General features: G+C 42.8%; 1 protein-coding gene across 4 annotated transcripts in view; it reads right to left on the bottom strand.

Annotated features, from left to right (window-relative positions):
* ATP8A2 (ATPase phospholipid transporting 8A2) overlaps positions 1-19,614 on the bottom strand; it is a 340,878-nt gene that overhangs the window by 15,786 nt on the left and 305,478 nt on the right. For all 4 annotated transcript variants that reach the window (XM_068930206.1, XM_068930209.1, XM_068930207.1 and 1 more), the window contains exons 34-35: positions 15,561-15,649; positions 9,007-9,111 (exon numbers count right to left, since the gene is read on the bottom strand). In XM_068930206.1, the coding sequence (XP_068786307.1) occupies positions 9,007-9,111; positions 15,561-15,649 (194 nt within the window). The remainder of the gene's footprint in view (positions 1-9,006; positions 9,112-15,560; positions 15,650-19,614) is intronic.

Genomic DNA, 19,614 nt, shown 5'->3' with positions numbered 1-19,614 from the left:
GCACAGACCATGGGGACGTGAAGCTGGAAGTGTGGCCTGTGATACTCACAGGCTCCAAGGTGCAAGAAGTCACCGATTACAGACCACTCCTGCACCAAGAGAGCTATGCTCTGCTGGGGAGTACCAAATCCTTCCTAGGGGCACAGTAACAGTTACTTTTTGCGGGAAGCTGGAGGCACCATACCCTGCCAAGGTATAACATCACCAGTATTGCCACTGGAGCAACTCTCCTTCACCTGCTTCCCAGTACATCACTGCTGCAGAGGAAAAACAGCCTTACCCTAGACAGAAAGCAGCTATTTAAGAAACATTTCTCCTCTCTTTTAGCTGTATCTGACAAGCTCTTGCCAAAGGTTTCTCTATTGAACATCGAACGTGTCTGGTGTGCAGCCTTGCAAGACCAATTTGGAGCACCCTTACGGCAGCCCCGTAGCGGTGAGCTCCCTGGGCCCACGATGTTCGGGACCTAGCTCTCCTCGCTGCCAGCTCCAGCAGGCCTTTATCCTGCTTGCATGGCAAAAGGTTAAGAGCATTATACAACATCGGTGGCAGCGCCATCGACATTCTTTGTGGTGGCAGATGTTTTGAGCGATTCCTGCCCCTGACAGCCATCCTTGCAATGACTGTTTATGGGTGCATGTGGTGGATGAATCCGAGAACCTGATGACGGTCACCATGCCGTCCTGCTTCCCTGAGCTCATTCATCAGGTGGACCCACAAACTGTTGAGCTGATCCAGTTGGGAGGATGGGGCAGAGGTGGGACCACATGACCACCGTTAGTAGGCAATGGACTGGGAAATATTTAAGCCAGCGCTGTGGCTACAAGTGGACCCATAGCCTTCAATGGTCCTAAAGATACGCTGCCCAATGCCTTAAGAGATGCACTGTTGTTAGAGCTTGTGATTTCACCGGGTAGCATGCTAGTTCAAAGTACAAATTTCCTTTTCCCATTACATGTGGCATTCCTATTCTCATATGTTTGAAGGCAGGACCGCAGGCCAGAGGGCCCTGCTGTGAAAGAGACCCCACAGCCAGTATGCAGTTGGTCCCACACCAGGGGTACACAGTCTGCCCGTGCCACCAAATCACCTTGAGCCTCAGGCACTGTGCAACATTAAAAGGAGGCCAAGGCACTTCCTGACCTTCAGTCAGTCCTTTGTGCAACAGCTACATTGTATGCTGAGCTCTGGGACCAAATCCTCCATTCTAAACCCACAAAATCCTTTTCAAGTTGGTCCTCAAAACTGTACGGCTAAAAGCAGGACAAAGCTTTTCCAACATGCAAGCTCGACTTCTCTTCTTTTTCTTCCTCACTAATGATGTCTTAAGGTAAAAAAGCCAAATTCCTCCTTTGGTTCCTAAAAAGATCACTTGGACAATCCATTCTAGCCTGCACTTCTGCGTGTTATTCCTAGACTTCTTTCTAAGACTACTTCCACAGAAGAGGGTAACACCAAGCACCTATTTTTAAAGTGCCACTAGAAAAAACAGACACTGAACATCACCTGCCTCTCTGTAAAGCAATGAGCCTAAGAAAACAATAAATGAGATGTCTTTCTACTTAAGAGTGCCTTCCATTCGTACGCCATTCGTACGCACCGTAAACATTAGGCATGTATTTGGGTATTTCATGATGGGGGGCAGAGACATCGTTGTCAGCTGTCCCAAGCCAACTAACTTAACACAGAGCTGAAGCTGCCCAGTTTTGCCTCAGGCCTCTCCAAAATGTGGGAATTGTCTCAACTGAAACCTCTGAAAAGCAGAAAAGGATAAGAGTGACTTGCTGCTTTTCAACTACCTCACTTTGGTATCAGTGCTGTTTACTTCTCTTCCTTAAGTGTTTCACTTTGCACTTACTCTAGTGGGTGCTTGGTCATATCCTCTACAGATAAGGTGGCAATACAGTTGCAGTTATAACATTCTTTTCTTACTCACTCATATTTTTTAAGAAATAGTCACCTTAGAGGTTGAAGTTTTCCATACTTGGTCTCTACACAAAGGTGATTTTTTGCTTTAAATTAGGAAGTTTGGATAAAGTCCATTTACATATGTTAACTGAACTTAAAGACTTCTGTATTTAAAAACTCTAAAAAATCTTTTACCTTCTTTTTTTCTTCCTTTTCTTTAAAAAAAAGGAAAAAAACCAAATGAGGACTCAAGGCAACAATAAAGACTGATGAATTTTGAAAGTGTCTGGACACAATTTTGAGTGAAGCCCAGAACATTTCCTTGATTCCCACCCACTCCCCCCTCCCCCCCAAAAAAGAAAAAAAAAATTGCTTTTAAGCTTTTAAGTATTTAAGTATCAAATATTTAGTAGATAATCACAAAATATTTAGTATGACTTCTTATTTTCTTGCCCTCACCCTACAACTCTTAGGTTAGGTTGGAGGAGGGAATGTCCTGCCCCTCCGCAGGCGAGGAGCTGAGGCCAGAGAGCGACTGCTGAAGCCATTATGCGGGGATAGCTGTTACGGAGCACGGCTCCTGCTGTGCAGCCTGGAGGGAACATTTCTTCTTCTCTCCCCCGTGGAGATCCCTGGTGCCCAACCCAGTAACTTAGGATTAGGCAGAGAGATTGGCCCCTTAATCAGTTTTAACTCTCATCTTGTTATGCTCCCTTTTCCCCCCCTAATCTTTCCTTTCAATTTACAGCTTCATTTTGGCTTTTGTGCTGATACTGTACCTCTGTCAACTTTGACTCTGCTAGCAGATTTGATCACAGCTCTAAATCCTTCTCCAGGTCACTAGGTTTTAACCTGCTTTGTGCACTGGATCCCTCTCCCCCAAGGCTGTGCGATAGGCACAATCAGGCCACAAAATGATTAATTGCCCTGGAGAAGGGGCACGTCAGCTCCAAGTCAGCTCCAATTGGCACGCGCTGGCAGCTGGGGACTCGGGTCCACAGCGCCCGTCGGAGCACGCTAACTCCCTGCTTCGTCACCCCAGCCCGCGCCTGAAATCCTCTCTGCCCTCTGCTCCTTCCCACTGCCTCCCCACGGCTCTGCTCCGAGCAGAATCAAACCTAGCTGTTTTAAGTGCCTCACACGTAGGCGTTAGAAATACCGGAAATTAAGAGTACATATTAAAATGAGAAAATAACGTTGTGATTCTTTACTGACAAGGGACAGGAGGGAGAGAGAACGGGACAACCATAAAATAAAACAAAATTAATCATTTTCCACCTACCATACATGAACACTTACCATATGGAATCAAAGAATTTAACAAAAAAAAAAAAAGCACTGATATCATTTTATGTGCCTTTTGCTAGTAAAAGGAGTCTAATATCTTTTTACTAGAAAAGCTGCAAGGAAAAATCGTAAATATGCCAGTCACTTTGTTGTGTATGCTGGTGGAGAAATCTCGCCTTTCCTTCCCAGAAATGGTGTGAAGAACATCTGGAAAAATTGATAAAAAGACCTTGAAACCTCAAAATCAAAATACACCTCTCCCCTCTTCAACTTCATTCTTACGCTCAGCTGCACTGGATGGGCCAGATTCAGATCAGTCACACGTATCCTGAGTAAATAACACTGAAGTCAACACAGTCATGAAACTAGAATTTGGCTGCACATCTCCAACGTAGTTGAACCAGTTGAAAACTCAGGACTGAGTTTGTTTCAGATAAGATTCATTGTACCTGCTGATGTGAAGGGGCCTTACTGGCACGGTCTCCCTATTCAAGGGGATGTAATTTGAAATGCATCAATAAAGAGACAAAGTGCTTTGAAATATAACGAGCCCAAGGCTTTTTCCTCTTGATGCTAATGAAGAAAGCTCGCCTCTTTCTCAGCGATGATGAGATCAGGTCCTCAGTTCATTCATGGGTTTGTTAAGAGAAAAATTAAGTCTGTTTCACCATTTCTGCCTTTGCCCGCACGAAGCCGAGAGGTCTGCAGCACTCAGCTACGGCACACAGCTGCAAGCCTGAATCCGGTCTCCCCCGTTCTCCTCTTCCTCATCACAAGGGTCTTACTGAGGGGGCAAGTCCCCGTGAGTACCTGCGTCAGCCGCCTCACTGCCAACGGGATCCCGCAGCTACAGGAATGAGCTGGGTGTCTGCATTTACCCAAATACAACTGAGGCAAAGATAAACAAGATAGCTTGCTCGAAGGGAGAAACCTAGTCATGCGCGCTTTACTAAGGCAACGGAGTGACTTAGATGCGGGGAAAAGCACTTAAATGAAAGAGAACCTCCACCAGGGTGTCTCTCTTTGCTGAAGGAAGACAGTGGAGAGACCCTGGGGAACGGCTCCTTTAGGTATACTGAAAGAAAGCACTGATTTTTACAAATTGGAGATAAAAAGAGGTGGCTAGCTACCATCGGCGCATCTGAAAACAGTAAAAAAGCATGCTGAAAAATTCTTGCGCAAAAGCACAGCACTGCTCCCTTGTCATTTTGCAACTATACAGAAAAAATAGTTCAGTAGTCATTTTACTTTCTTTTTTTTTAATAGAAGACACAGCCTCCCAAATCTCTGAATAATTTGAAGAAATTCTTCCTGCTACTTCAGTGATGCAGACACTTCTCAGTAGCACCCCAGACAGGCCCTTCAGCTCCTTGTAAAGTGCATAAACACTGGAAGCTGCATTGTTCTTCAGTATCAAATAATCTTCCCACCCCAGCCACCAACTGATTAAAAAACAAAGCCCAAAACCAACCAAAAAGCTACTCTCAAAGGGAGCTTTCTGGCAATTCTGAGACAGAAAAACCCTCTGAAACAGGAAATCTATTGTCACAAAGCGAGCGTGCTGCACGGCTTTGCTTGCTGTCTATTAGCTGGGCATTTTAGCAATAAAGTGACATGGGTTTCCAAAGTAAAGTTTGCTTTGGTCCCTAATCAGGCTTTGCTCCAACTGAACTCCTGCTGACTTCAATGAGAGGCCAGACGGCGTGAAAAGCAAATGAAGACTTCAAGATCTGGCCCTTTATGAGACAAGATGTAGTTATAAACTTATTTAAAGACACAAATCTCTCTGCCGTTGAAACGCAATGCCACTTTTGAAGGCAAATCTGCAGAAAAACAGTTTGTTTTCTTTGTGCAAATCTTGCATGTTAACATGATTAGCTCTGCCGGGCAGGTGCCTCCACATGTCCATGTTTGCTTTGGCACATGAGCTGCCCCTCTCACCTCTCCAAATTCACGTGGATTTAGTGTGAAACCGTTAAACGAGAGTGCCAGGGAGCCCCTTCCTGGCGGGCACCGAGGCTGCTCGCCCCGCAGCTGGGCTGGAGGCCTGCCCGGCCCACACGTGCCCGCCTGCAGCGGGCAAGAGCCCGTGCTGATCTGCTACGAGCCGGTGGCCACCAGCCAGCAGGGCCCAGGAGCCCGCGCTAACCCCTTACTGCACGCTCATGCGCTCGCTCCTCGAGCTATTCGTGGTGTAGCCAGTGCTCGAGATCCTCGTCTCCTCTGCTTAAATCCCCCACTCCTGGGATCACCTGATGTTGCAATTTCAGCTTCAATGAAAAAAAAAAAAACAAGCAAGTTTTTAAGTAACCAGGATGACATAAAAATACAAGAACATGACCCTTTAAGTCTTAAAAGAAGACACTCGGATTATTAATATCTTCAAGTGTCATTCTAGTGTGTTATTTGCATAGGTTTTTGGGACCCAGCTACAGCACTGGGGGTTGATTATGCTGCCTGTCTTCGTGCACAGACCAGACACTCCCTGCTCTACACCATTTGCTTTGCTGTTTGCTCTCTTAACATTGGTCAGGGCAAAAATGTGCACCTGCTTTTTTTAGAGCAATAAAAGCAAATCCAGTTTTAGAAACTGGTCAAAGGGGTTAAAAAGGATGTAACTAGCGCTAGTGAAGACATTTTTTATTAACCCGAAAAATGTCTCTAGCGAGAACAGTTGCGAAGGAGAAGACCTTCTAAGGCAGGATGTGCATATTTTGGGATCAAATGGAATATGAAGATCTCCCCCTGCTCCTACTGACACTGCCGAGAGGACCCAGGTGTCATCCTGCCCACACATTACAGAAATCCAGCTGAACCACAGCAGCCTGTTGGCACCCTGTTGTGCAAGTCTAGATGCGCTCGCTGCCTGCCAGGGCTTGTGAATTGCTTTTGTTTAGCAGAATAATCCTTAACATCCAGATCTTGCACCTCATTTTTCCTCTAAGGTCTAAGCAATGATAAAAGCAATTAGCTCCCTAAATCCCTCTCTTATCTGTAATTGGATGTGATTTTTTTTTTGTTTGTGAAAAAACACTGAACAAAAATAGCAGCCTCAACGTGGGCCAGGGAAACAGACCCTGACGACAGCCAGCTTATCTTCCGCAGCTGCCTGAACAAACCAACACCTAATGGATGCGTTTCCAGGAACGCTTCCAACCACGAGCTAACACTGCTGCCGAGAGGTGAGCAGTGGACCTGGGCAGCTTTAACACTGCTCTCCTCTTTCCACTAGAAATGAGGAGGCTCCGCTCTCTGCCCCTTCGTGCACGGTGTCACACTGGCCAGATGCCCCCTAAGAGCAGCGGGGCGCTGCGCAGGAGGGAGGGAGGCACATGCCCCTCAGCACTGCCCACTTCCAGCAGCTTCCAAGAAATTTGGAAAAAATGAACGCCAAGCAGGGAAGCTGCAACTGCAGAAAATTCCCCATCCTCCTCTTTCCCACCCCCAGCCTTCCCTTAGGAGAAGCGCAGGATTTCAAGCAGGTGTGAAGGAGCCAGGAGACAAACAAAAGAGATAAAAGACAGAACAACTCTGAAGAGCACTCAGGAGGCCACATCACAAGCACAGCACAGCAGCTCCTAGCAGGCAGAGGCACTCTACCATTATCTAGTTCACAGATGGACCACCCAGAAAATCTGGGAGCAATTAGGAAGGAGAACAAACAAACGCAGGGAAAGCAGGGGGAGGGAGGCTGGGCAGGAGGGATTCCTTACATCATCTCCATGCAAGCATTGCGAGAATGAAGTGAAGCTGTAAGGAGGAGGAATGCACATGAAAGAGTTTGCACTGAGAATGTAATAAAAGAAAAGGCTATGAAAACATGTAGCATATGAACGAATTACAACGAGGCCGTTAAATTTACGGAACATCAGGACAGTGTGTAAACAAAGAGGAAACCCATCAAATTCTTGGAGGCACACACATGCGCACGCACACGCATACACATATAAACACATTAAATGCTAACTATCTCTCCGTGACTATTACCACTACATCAGCCTGCCTTGCAGCCCAGGGATTCATCAGGCAAAAAACCCAGATTCACTTCCTTCTCAGGCTATCAGTATCAGGCACTCGATACAGGCAGGAAAAAACAAACACTGTGCACCAACACAAACGCAACTCTATGTCCTGTACATGGATATGAACCACAGCAACAGCCAAGGGGCTCATACTAACACATCTGCGTGTCCGGGAGCAGCCTGTTCTCAGGTGGACTGGATGCCATGTTTTTGGCATCTAATCCATCTATTAATCAGCAGTTCACAGCACAAAGTTACACCTTGCATGTGTCCTTGTGTGGGAGGCTGATCTGATTTTGGTACCAAGCACTTTAGTTCCAACCGACTTCAAGCTGACTACCCAGACTCTCCAAAGCAAGGCCCATTTTTAATGAAATGCCTGATTTTAGGCACTTTTGTTTGCTGATTTTTAACCGTGGCATAGAGCGCTGCCTTTGTTAATTTGTGCTGCAAAGCTTGCTTTTTCATTTTAAATGATCCTAGGTACAGTTTGCAACTTCTGCAAGGGAGCACAATTTATAGATTGTATTTTATAGGATTCCAACATAATGGCAGAAGATGACTCAAAACGAAAACAGAGCATACCAAGTGTTTTGAAGTGATTTTAATCAATAACACCGTTTACTTTGTCTTGGCCTCCGAGAAGGAGACTCTGGTCACTAAGGGCATCTTACAAACAAATTAAAGTTGATACAACATTTTTTTTTTCCTAAAAACTTTACAGTTTACTATAATCTTGGTAAGCTCACTCCCTGATAATTTTCCATAAAAATAGTGCTTATTAATTCACAAGTTCAGCTGAAAAAAAATCTACTCTCCGCTTGCCTTAGCGGCGGCTACAATATGGCAATTAGTTTACCTTAGAATAGACATCAAAGGCTCAAAGGATGACCCTGGCCCTCAAGAACAAAATCTTTTAAAGCCCTGTTCCACTCAGTTTGCTAGTTTACAAGGTTTACTAAAATCCAGTTTAATGATCATGTAGTTTCTTAGCAAGTCCTGTGGTGCCATATTGTTTCAGGAACAGAAGAGTTAGTCCTGAACCCTTTTTGAACTTGGGAAGCTTTTCCGATTAGCTGATGCAGAACCACATTCTCAGATGGCAAAAGAAACTGTTGGATGCAAAAGCCTCACCATGATTTTCTTTAGCTTCTTTCACAGGAGACAAAAGTTCCCACACAACACACACACACAACGAAGGAGTCCATCATAGCAATACGGCCCAGTCCATATGGTGCGGATACAAGGAGAAATTGAGACCCTGAATGAAGGGGTCTGTAAATTACAGTGGAAAATAGCAAAAGCATGGCGGGGGGGGGGGGAAGGGGGGAAAAACACACTTTTGAGGTGAGACTAACCAAATAAAGCTCTTGAGCCCAATGGATTAACCAGTTCTCCTTTTAACAACAGTTTAACTCTCTTCATATCCTGAGTCACAGACAGTTTCCTCCCCTGTCAAGGTTATCAGATTGCCTCCCCCCACCCCCAGTGGCAAGGAAAATATACCATCTTCTCTAAAACAGTCTGGCCCAGGGGCCAGATAATAGTTTTACATGTTACCAGGCAGGAGATTAATACAGCCTCATAGCAATAATGAAGGAGAAATGAAAGTGGAAGGGTTGATTTAGGTGAGGCCAGGAGGCATATGAAAAGGCACAACAGTCAATGAATAATATAGGAGAGGTGCCTTCTTACCCTGCCTGGAATCACACTGGAATGATGCACGAGAAAGAGGGAAGGGAGAGGACAAGAAGGGTCTGTTTAAAACAGTAGCATAGAATTGGCCCACCTCTTTCCATTACTATCACGAAGCATGGCTTTTCCCAACTCTCTGGTCTTCGTCTCCAATTCCTGAACCTCCTCCAGCAAAGTTTTACAGTAGACATGCTTGGCCCTGTACCCCAAGGAAAACACAAAAATAAAAAAAAAAATACATGAACATTAGTGCAGTTGTAAAAGACCAATTTTTCCTTCTCAGATGAGAGGTGCAAGGCTCTCCTTTCATTAAGATTTGGGAAATGAGGCACAACAAATGCACATACAGAACAGCCGGTCCAGGTTCACAGTACCAGGGAAGTATCACACAAGGAATGAGGAAACAGAAGGGCTTCAAATTCAGTCGAGCTTGTTTGCTTCGACATAACACTCTACTGAAAAATGGCAAAGCCACTGGACTACAGAGACCCAACACTACTGCTGTGGGGCTGCTCTGGACGTGGGCGCTCAAACAAAAGAACGGGGCTGCATTGAATATTCATGCAGCAAAACATGATTCCACTCTGCCTTTTGAGCCATGCACTGCACGCCCTGAAAACCAGAGAAGAGTCGCAGATAAGAATTGCCATTCATGGCTCTTTATTTTCAGTTATCAGTTTCACATGCCTTGGAAAGGCAATTCTCTCCCCACTGAGCTTTCAAAATGACAGTAACAAGGCAGGCTGTGTCCCATTTTCTCAGTCTGGGCATTCAAAGAGCAATGTATATGCCACATATGTGACCAGATTTGCAGAGCAATGTCCCACATGCAGAGACTTGGGCCTTTTTTTCAGTCTCACCTACCACTTCAGCGCCTTCATTCCTCACTTCTGCTGGAGCAAGAAGAGAATCTAGCCCCCTCTATCTTGACATTTACAAAGCAATACTACACAATCCAGGGGTCTTTTTCTCCAGCGGGCAGTTTTGGATCAGCTTCCTCTTTTGTGTTACTTGAAGGAGAAAAAGTCTCCCCATGAGACAATATTGATTTGCATGTGAGTGCACAATGAGCTTGAAAATAAGATGGAGCCAAGTCAACTGAGACACCACCTCCTTCATTGCATTAAAATTATATTCAATTCTAGAGATGGCAAGAATTTCTTTATAACTATACAGATACTATCATCTTCAACGAGTGATGACAAACAATGTCGACCTCTCCCTACTAGAGAAAAAATAACTGGTGTTTATATAATTAAAATACAATAAAGATGCATTTATTTTTAAAGGCATGATTTTTACTACTCCTTCCGTGAGGAAGGAGAAGCACAAAGCCCACATCTTTGCTGAGAGTATTTGGGGTGACTGTGGCTTGATATTAAAACTAAGTTATCCAAGTGTTCTGGTTTTTGTGGTGCCAAATTAGGCCCTATATGTTGCAAGGTGAGAAGCTAAAATGAAAAACACTTTTCAAAACAAATCTGAATGTAGGAGAGGGGGGAAAAATAGAGACCAACGAGAGATGAAGCACAGGAAAAGTCTGAAAGCAAAAGGAGAATATCATGATGTTCTTAGAAGAACTCCTGAATAAAACCAACAGAGATGTATGATTTGCAAGGGAGCACCAACATACTTTGACTGTGGGAGAACACAGAGCAGCAAGGATATTTTAAAACTTGTTCTGTTTTAAGAATGTGAGTTTACCTCTAACTGAATAAAAGTTAATTAGATTCAAGTTACTATAACTACTTAGGTTAATGGTAAGACTCAATCTCCTCCTTGAAGGAAGGAAACTACTACCATTTTTTAAAGACGACAAAGCTTTGGGCTATTAATCTGCACAATTGACTTGACTTTCACACTCTTTTTAATTTGAGTAAATATATTAAAACATTGACCTTGAGCTCATCTCCTACCTTTTAAAGGGATCATACCTACCACTGTAAAGTTGAAGACTAAGTTTCAAACTTTTAAAATCCTTTAAAACATGTTTTCCCATGGGTAAGAACATATAAACCTACAAGTTATTCAATCTCTCCCAAGGCTTCATGTTCATTTTTATCTTTCTACACTGCATAAAAGATGACAGATGTTTTTCTTTTCGCTTAGAGTGCAATAGTGAATTCAAAATATAAACTTATTGGAATCTTAGCAACACAGGCCAATCAGTGCAGCACAGTCAGAGCAGGCATCACACAGATATTTCACAATATGGAGAAAACATCATCACCCTGAAGTCAGGGGTACTGAAGTATTTCAAAAGCAGTGAGAACTGATGAAATACAATGGGCTCTATGTCATGGCAGGATATCTATAACCTCTCCCCCTTTCCAGGTTATATTTACACATTGAATCACTTCTTGACTTGGAGCAAGAGCTTCCATGGAAGAGTGATTAATTTAGTACTTCTAAAAGTGCCTGAACTAACCTACCCATGTGTTTCTAAAACAACAGATACTAAAACGAGTTATTAGAATTGCCTCAGAGTCTGGGCCTACTCCCATCAAAATCAATGACAAATATTCCTTGGATTGCTGGCAACAGGACTGGACACTTCATGTTTTTTTTTCACAACAGCACATCATTATCTTTTGATACACAAAAATATAGGTAGAAGTCTTAGCTTTTACCTTGCACTTTGCTTTAGATACATGATCAGCCCTCAATGAATTATGAACTCTTGTGTTCGATGATACTGTTCAGTTGAAATTTGACGCGCTATGTAAAAGTAGGCTCTCCTGTCTCTCGCACACCGGGATAGTAAGATCATGGATTATAAGAGCAGCTAGGGGTTATCGCCATATTTTGAGCAGCCCTTCCACTGCCAAGCCAGGGAAAGGCAAAGCTTCATGGACCTAGGAAGGTGCCCAGGAGGTTTTGCAGGGCAGAACCCGTCAGGGGAAAACAGGGACTCTTTTCATAAGCTTTTGTCAAACACGATGATGCCTCTACTGTGACTTATTGTCAACAGCACTACTTCAGGTGTCTTGTGCTCCAGGGACTGCAAGTGCGTGGATGGGAAGAGCTCCTCATACCTTCCTCTCTCTTATTTATACTGCCAGAACTGGCACGTGCAATATGCTTCCTCCATCCGTCAGCCTTCCCCCACTATCAATAAAAAAGGCAGATCAAGATTTTGGTAATTATTGGAAGGCTCAGTCAATGTTATAGTGAGAAATTTCCTAAATGTTGAGACACCAGTTTATTAATAAATTCCTGCCCACTAAGGAATAAAATAAATTTTGCTGGAATAAACTGTTTTTATGATTCCCACATAGCTTTATGGGTCAGATATTTTGAGACTTCCTAGCACCAGTGACATGTATTCAAGTGACATGTGCCAACTGTGAGCAAGAACTCACCTTACAAAGCTCTGTTCACTTGAATAGTAGCACAACCAGGACCTTTATAAGGCAAAAATCAAATCCAAACCAAGCCATGAATTCGTGGTAGTAGACCAAGGTTAACAATATGTTATTACAGGCAAGTATTTATAACAAGCTTCCTCTCATTGTAAAGAGGGAAGTTTTCCACATTTCCTTGATTCACTTAAAAAAATATATATGTATATACATACATATATATATATATATACACACACACACATATATACACACACACACACATATATATTAGGCCTAGAGCTGCAGAGAACATGGGAGATAAGAGGTGTGTTGACAAATGAAGCCTGTATAACAAAAGGACATGTATAACTAGCACCTACTTGCACACAGCATTACAAATTTTGATAATGGATATACAGCGCAACACTTGAGAAATAATACGATTTGCATGGGTCTGAAATGCACTTTAAAAAATCCCTTTTAGCCTTCTTTCAGATAAAAGCTCTGTTGTGTACTTATGTTTTCCTGGCAGTGTTCTGTACTGAAGTTAGGCGTACACCTTTTGGGTCACGTGGATCCTTTTTCTGTGGATATATGCTTCATGTCCAAAAGAAACTGAAAGGGATAAATTCCATGGCCATGAGAAGTCAGAGCTGCTGGAATTTTATGGCCAAAAACAGATTCTGCTGAATTACAGACAGCAATGTGGTGTAACCACTGCTGTGGAAATGTGCTGTCTGATTTCCAGAGGCCTTGGGCTCAAGTTTTGAATGGCAAGCCTCTTGGAAAGGAAACAGACCTTTACTCCTTCCATATGCTAGTGCTGATAGCTGTGTCATTTCATTTATCCTGGTTAAAATGTTAATCATGTTAATTTTTCAGTGCTGGGTTAAAAAAAAAAAAAAAAGTCCTGCTCAGAGAAGGGATTTTTTGCTTAACATTGACAGAAGCCTCCTGTTTAAAATCTGCTGGGAAAATATCCAGGGTATCAGTCATACGCGTTCATCTTGAGAGCTTCACAATCTCTGTACATTCTTGCTCTGAACCACCAAAAGGATTATGTTGCTGATATTTCTCTAAGAAATATTAAAGAATAGGCTGAGTCAGTAACAGACTTTTAAATGAGTAATAGCAGAGGATGAGCCTGCCTTGGTCTGTTTTACAATTCCTTAGTCATTTTTGCCATGCGCTGATAAGAGGAGGACAACTTAAGGAACACATATTTGACCTTGAACTAGCATGAAAACATTCAAAAAGTAAAGCACAATCTTGGACACCTAGATGATGCTGCAAAAAATTTAGCTCCTATTTAACTTTAACCACGGAACTAGTCAATTGACTTCTTAGTAAGTAATTTTAAGTAATGCCTGACACAGGAGCAGGACCTGCTGTAGTAAATGAATTTTAAGATATTTCAGAGCATTAAAAGACAGGTCATAGACACAGCTAATGTTAAGTATCTAGATTTAAACATTTTAGCCTCAACTTTAGACTTTTAAAATCATTTTCAGTTAAGGAAGTTCAATAAATGCAACAAAAAGCCCTTTAGTATGCTAGACTACTAAATCATAGTTTGGCCTCAACAGAATTATTACATTATCATACCTAGTTTTAATTTTAGCAGTATAGCTCATGAAAATTAACCTGAGGGAGAGAAAGACAAGACATTTTAAAAGTATTTACTGATTGGTAGAATTGCTTGTTAACAGGTTAATTTAGCTGTGCTATCAGCCCCATAGGAGGAAAACAGATTTCCAGACATATGTGTATGACCTGATTTATCCTTTTACGCTGATCTTTGAAATGTGCTTGTGTTTGGGAAATGTTTTGCCTTTTCCAATATTTTCTGTATTCCTCCCTAAAGAAGGATATTCCTTGGCTGATAGCTCTTTCCTGGAACTAAGTGTTACATATTATGATATGGGGCCAGACTCTTCTCCGTGGTGCCCAGCAACAGGACAAGAGGCAACAGGCACCAAGTGAAACACAGGAAGTTCCATCTGAACATGAGGAAAAGCTTCTTGACTGTGAGGGTGACAGAGCGCTGGCACAGGTTGCCCAGAGAGGCAGTGGAGTCTCCTTCCCTGGAAATATTCAAAACCCACCTGGACTCGATCCTGGGAAATATGCTCTAGAGGACCCCGCTTGAGCAGGGGGGTTGGACTAGACGATCTCCAGAGGTCCCTTCCAACCTCAACCATTCTGTGATTCTGTACTATTTTACTTTCCGTTCTTGTGACAAGTGACATGCTAACCTAAATTTCCTGTTCACCCAAATTAGGACCTGCATTTCTACCCCATGCCCTCCTTGTAAGGACTACTGAAAAAAGCACTACCTTCAGGTAAGAAGAGAAGGGTAAGGTTTTCTTTGCCACTCTTCTAATAGAATGAGAACGTGAATACCAAGTCATCTCTCGTCACCCATGAGAATCTTTTACTTTAGGCTAAAGAAAAACCATTTCCACATAATAAAACCTTCTTGGTTGCAATACAGCTTTCCACTGCAACAGATGAAAGCTTTTGGGGCTTAAGACATTTAAAAGCAAAGTGAACAAAACACAAGACATTACAGATGAAAAGGATAATTCTACACTGAAAATAGCAATGGTAGAGAAGTTAAGTTGCTTCTCTTTAAATCAAAGTTCTTCAGATTTCTTTCTTTACTCAGTGCTTTGAAACCAGGGAAACCTGGGAGGAGAAGGGAATCACACAGGCTTGTATTTCACAAGGCTTCCTCCTCCTCTTCAGGTAGTGAAGGAATCAAGATTTTCCTTCAACTGTATAGTCCAGAGAGTATTGCTCTTCTGTCAGTTAAGTCAGTCAAAGTCAGTCAAGTCGAGGAAGACTCACTGCTCAAGGAGAACCTGAAGAACAGCTGGCAAACAACTGGGAGTTTGCAGGGCACTGACTACCACAATTTCACTTTCTACCTAACCTACTTAGTCAAACCAAACAAAGCATTGGGCTCCCTTTTAGGAGCAAGGCACCTCTGAGATCTGAATCAAATCTGCCTTAAAGGCAGACAGAGCAAATAATCATGAAAAGAAATATCTTCACTACTGAGAGAAGGCTGCATCCTCCAGATTCAGGACTAAAACTGCTCAGCCTTTTGCACTGCTGGTTGCACTGGAATATAAGAAATGACTCCCGCTTTCAGCTTTGCTGAGAGGTCTTCCAAAGCAATATCACTGTTTTGCATTCACTAAAAGGCTCTGTACTTGCTTTACAGAGAGATACTGAACTGCACAGCACATCCAATGCAGAATGAGTCCTACAACACCACGAGGACCGTTTTAGGACTTACGCTCTCCATGCCACGTCTTTAACAAGGCACGCAGTGGGCACGAGAAATAAGCCAAACCAGAAGTATCCACATCGCAACACCATTCCAGCCTATGAAAAAACAAACAAACAAGTCATGAGCATTTTCAAACCATCACACAAACTGGTTGTTTACAAAGAATAGGCAGAGCGGTGGCCTCAAGCAGGCACCGCAGCCATGCCGATGATGTTGAAATTGGCATGTGTGGGAAGGGGGAAGTCTCATCAGCTCTTTGTGCCTACAATTAACAAACAGGAGCATCACGTCTCATTGGGATCACTCCTTACAACCCAAATTACTTCGGATATCTTCAGCAAGATAAATAATTAAAAAACCCCACATGTTTTGACCAAATTCTCCACTGATTAATTTGTGTATCCAGACAATCATATATGTTCACCTCAGGGAGAACTGCATGACAAATATATTTAGCTTGCACTTTTGACTATCTTTTCTGCCCTTTGCCTGCTCTCCCTCCACCCCTTATTCCAGCAAATTGACATTATTAAAACAAACAAACAAACAAAAACTCAATAAAATATTTTAGTCTTATTCTACTTAAACACAGCACTTCCTTTTCCAATTACTGAAACCCAGGATGGGAAAGATTCACTCCTGTCCCCACAAATGGCTTTTTACAAAGAGCTCAAAGTTCACATTTGCATTTCTTTCATTGTTGTAATGCTTGAAGGAAAAAACTTCCTAGGATTTGAGAAGCAAGACGTCCAGAAGCCCAGCAGGTCCCAGCACACACATGTAAGTTGTGAAACAAAGTTGAAACACAGTGTTATTTACAGAAAAGCTATTTTAGGTTATATTTTTAGGGCTCTCTTCAGAACTTTTTAGAGACAAATTAATGGTGAGTAAGGCCCCAAGCTGCTATGTAGAAGACTTTAGAAGACCTCGCCACCTCTGGCATGCCACCTCTGGCATGCACATGCACGCTTCCCATTAGGATCCTTTAAGTTCTCTAGCACATTAGTAAATTGTTTTATCTGTAATGAACCGTGTACAGCTTACATAACTCTAAAATACTGGCTGAAAGGTGCCAGCAGCACTTCCAGTGGCTAGCCACACTTTGCTCTCTTGCCAGCGATGGATGTTGCCATATCCCTTCTTCAAAACCTTTTTTCCCCTCAGCATCTTGTATGCCACATACAATACGCACAGGGACATTCAAAGGCACGTGAGTGGACAGGGAGGCATATACCCACAGACACAGAAAAAAAAAGCAGCTGCTGGAGCAATGTCATGCAGACCGAGCTCCGCCGTGCCTCACCATTGCAAGCAGTCAGCGAGAGACACCAGCAGCAGCCTGTGGAGCTGAAGTTTCAGGGACTTTCATGGACAAAGTTGAGCTACAGAACACAAAACTGAACAAAACGACCACCAGCCTTTGAAACATACTGTGAGAAGACGTGATTTGTAATTATACCCTTTGTAAGACAAATTTGATTGACTGTAACAGAAGGAACTTTACTACTCACTACAGAGAAGCTTTGAAACTGAGAAAAAACAGTACATTTCATTATCGGGACATCCACCTGTAGCACCCCGAATTTCCTCCCATGGTTGATACCTATTCAAAAGCATCCACCTCACTGTCCAACCATGTTTAGCAGCAACCTGCCCTTCGATTGCCAAGTAGTGAGGACTTCCAAAAGCATTTTTCACTTCCGACTGTTAAATCCTCTGTGCTCTTGCTGGAGTGACAGATCAGTGGTAAATCTCGTACTGAAACCAAGAGTGAGCTACACTATGCTAAAACATTTATGGACACTTTGCCACCCACATGGAGAGGAAGTAAACAAATTCCAGTCTGAGAATGAACTCGCTCTCAGTCATTTGCAGTCCCTCATGCCTCCTTTCACATCAGAACGCCCGAAGCATATGGTTAGGCTTATTTCAGGAAAAGAATGGACAGGAGTAACAGGGAAATTTTTTAACTTTTTTGATAGCCAAGGAGCTGGACTGTAATGAGACGGCAGCAAAATACCCTCGAATTTACCCTCCTGCTTTGCTTTGCTGTGGCTTTGACCCTGCAAGCGCTGGCAGTCTAATCACATCAGCGTTTCCACTGACCACCCTCCCGTTACTTGTGCTAATAAAGGGTAAACAAAGGACTGTAAAATCCTAAATGCATTTTCTGGTATTTTTGATTTAAGTATTTCACACTCCACTTCTTGGCTTTAGTAGATGGAAGCAGCTCGAAGAACTTACAACGCACAAAACAATTCAAGCGCATGTTTAGTAGAAACTTAAATGAAATTATTTGTAGTACTGTCAATTCAATCAATGGCTACAAATCAGTTTTGATATCCCATACATTAAGCTCTCTTTGCATTAAAGAACCTCAAGCCAAGTGCTTTTTACCTACGAGTATGCATATTATTTAGGTCTCATTCTGTCTGCAAACTGCGCCACAACTGTTCATCTCATCTCAGCCCTCAGACACTCGCATCACAACCCGCAGGCCTTTTCCCGCACAGCCCACCCCTAGCTGATACCCTTTTCCCAAGCTCATCCCAAGGGCTTTTTCCCTCCTCATCTCCAGTTTCTGCTTGCAGTTATACTCCTACTGTGTCGCATTACAGAGGATTGATGCGTCTTGGACGCACACTTCTCGCGCGGCCCCTGCCCCTGAGCGCTGCCTCATTTCTGGCAGGGCAGAAGAGAAGCTCCTCAGGAGAGGACTCACTGGGAACCACCTAACACATGCCAGGCATATCCATCGACAGCATTGTTAGCATTTTCTCCAATATGAGGAAAAAGAACTGGGTTATGAACAGAAGCTATACTAAGGACAGATATAGCACATTAAGTCCTCTTTGGGCTTCACAGCCGTTGCTGTGCTCCATTCCAGTTGCTCAGCTATTCCTGACAGCAGGGAAGACAGTACTGCAATATATCTTCCGTGAAGCACAGCATTCCTGTATCCAGCCTCAATAACAAACAACATCCTTCAACTATCAGTTGTCTCCTCCAGATAAGAAAAGCAGAGCTACTAAATAGGAACCACCACCTATTTTTTTTTCCTTTGAAGGGTGACAGGGAGGAAGAGGAGAAAGAGTTTGTTTTTTAAACAAATTCAAAATTTGACCAGTTCTGTCATCACACAGGCCCCATGATATGTAACAAGGGCATTTTTAGTCTCTCTACTGGTGTAAACATTAGCGACTAGCACATCCAAAGCCACCTACCAGAACCATTTATCACACGGCACCCACAGAACATGCAAGGCTAATGCAAGTTCTCCCCTTGAAGATATCGCAGCTTAATTGCTGCCATCAGAAGACTGCCTTCCAACAAGTACTGATGAGGCTGCCCCAGTAATACAGATAACATTTTTAAAAATAGGCAGAAAAATAAAGAAAGAAAAAGCTTAGCTCCAGAAATTTCAACTGAATAGCAAACAATCTAGGTCCGGACACCTTAATCATTGGTGAACATGCTTAAGCATATTAAAAATATATTTAAAAAAAAAAAAAAAAAAGGAGGAGGGGAGACACAGGAGCACTGGCTGCTAGCAAGAGCCACTAGGAACATCTGCTCTATACTACTCTTATTTTAGAAAGTTTGTGTTAAGTTGTTGGGTTTTTTTTTGTTTTTAAAATCACAGACATGCTCTACACAAGGACATCAAACAGGAAAGAGGATGTTTCAAAAGCCACTTAGGTTGTAATAAGGAATGTATTACAAACTATTTTCTCCATATAATTATTTTTTCATAGTATGAAAATAAGTAAAATTCATAGTTTTACTTTTTCACCAATAGGTGGTGCCACTAATTTCAACAATTCCTTCCAACAAGAGTTATAATGGCAGAAAATGCTCAAGTGGAGGTGGGGGGGCAGATATTTTGGTATTCTTATCACAGCGTTGTTAGGCAACAACTGGGGACCAGTAAACGACTCGGACAAACCAAAGGTCTCAATCTTCTTCATAGATCATTGAAGACAAAATTTAAATTCACATTTTGAATAATAAAAGCTTTTTATTACTTCATTTCCTCATATATCCATGCATCCTAATTCTG

The sequence above is a fragment of the Struthio camelus genome, chromosome 1 (genome assembly GCF_040807025.1).
Source record: "Struthio camelus isolate bStrCam1 chromosome 1, bStrCam1.hap1, whole genome shotgun sequence".
In the NCBI taxonomy this organism is placed as follows: Eukaryota; Metazoa; Chordata; class Aves; order Struthioniformes; family Struthionidae; genus Struthio; species Struthio camelus.
The sequence above is the reverse complement of the archived record's forward strand: the minus strand, read 5'-3'. Positions and strand labels throughout refer to the sequence as shown.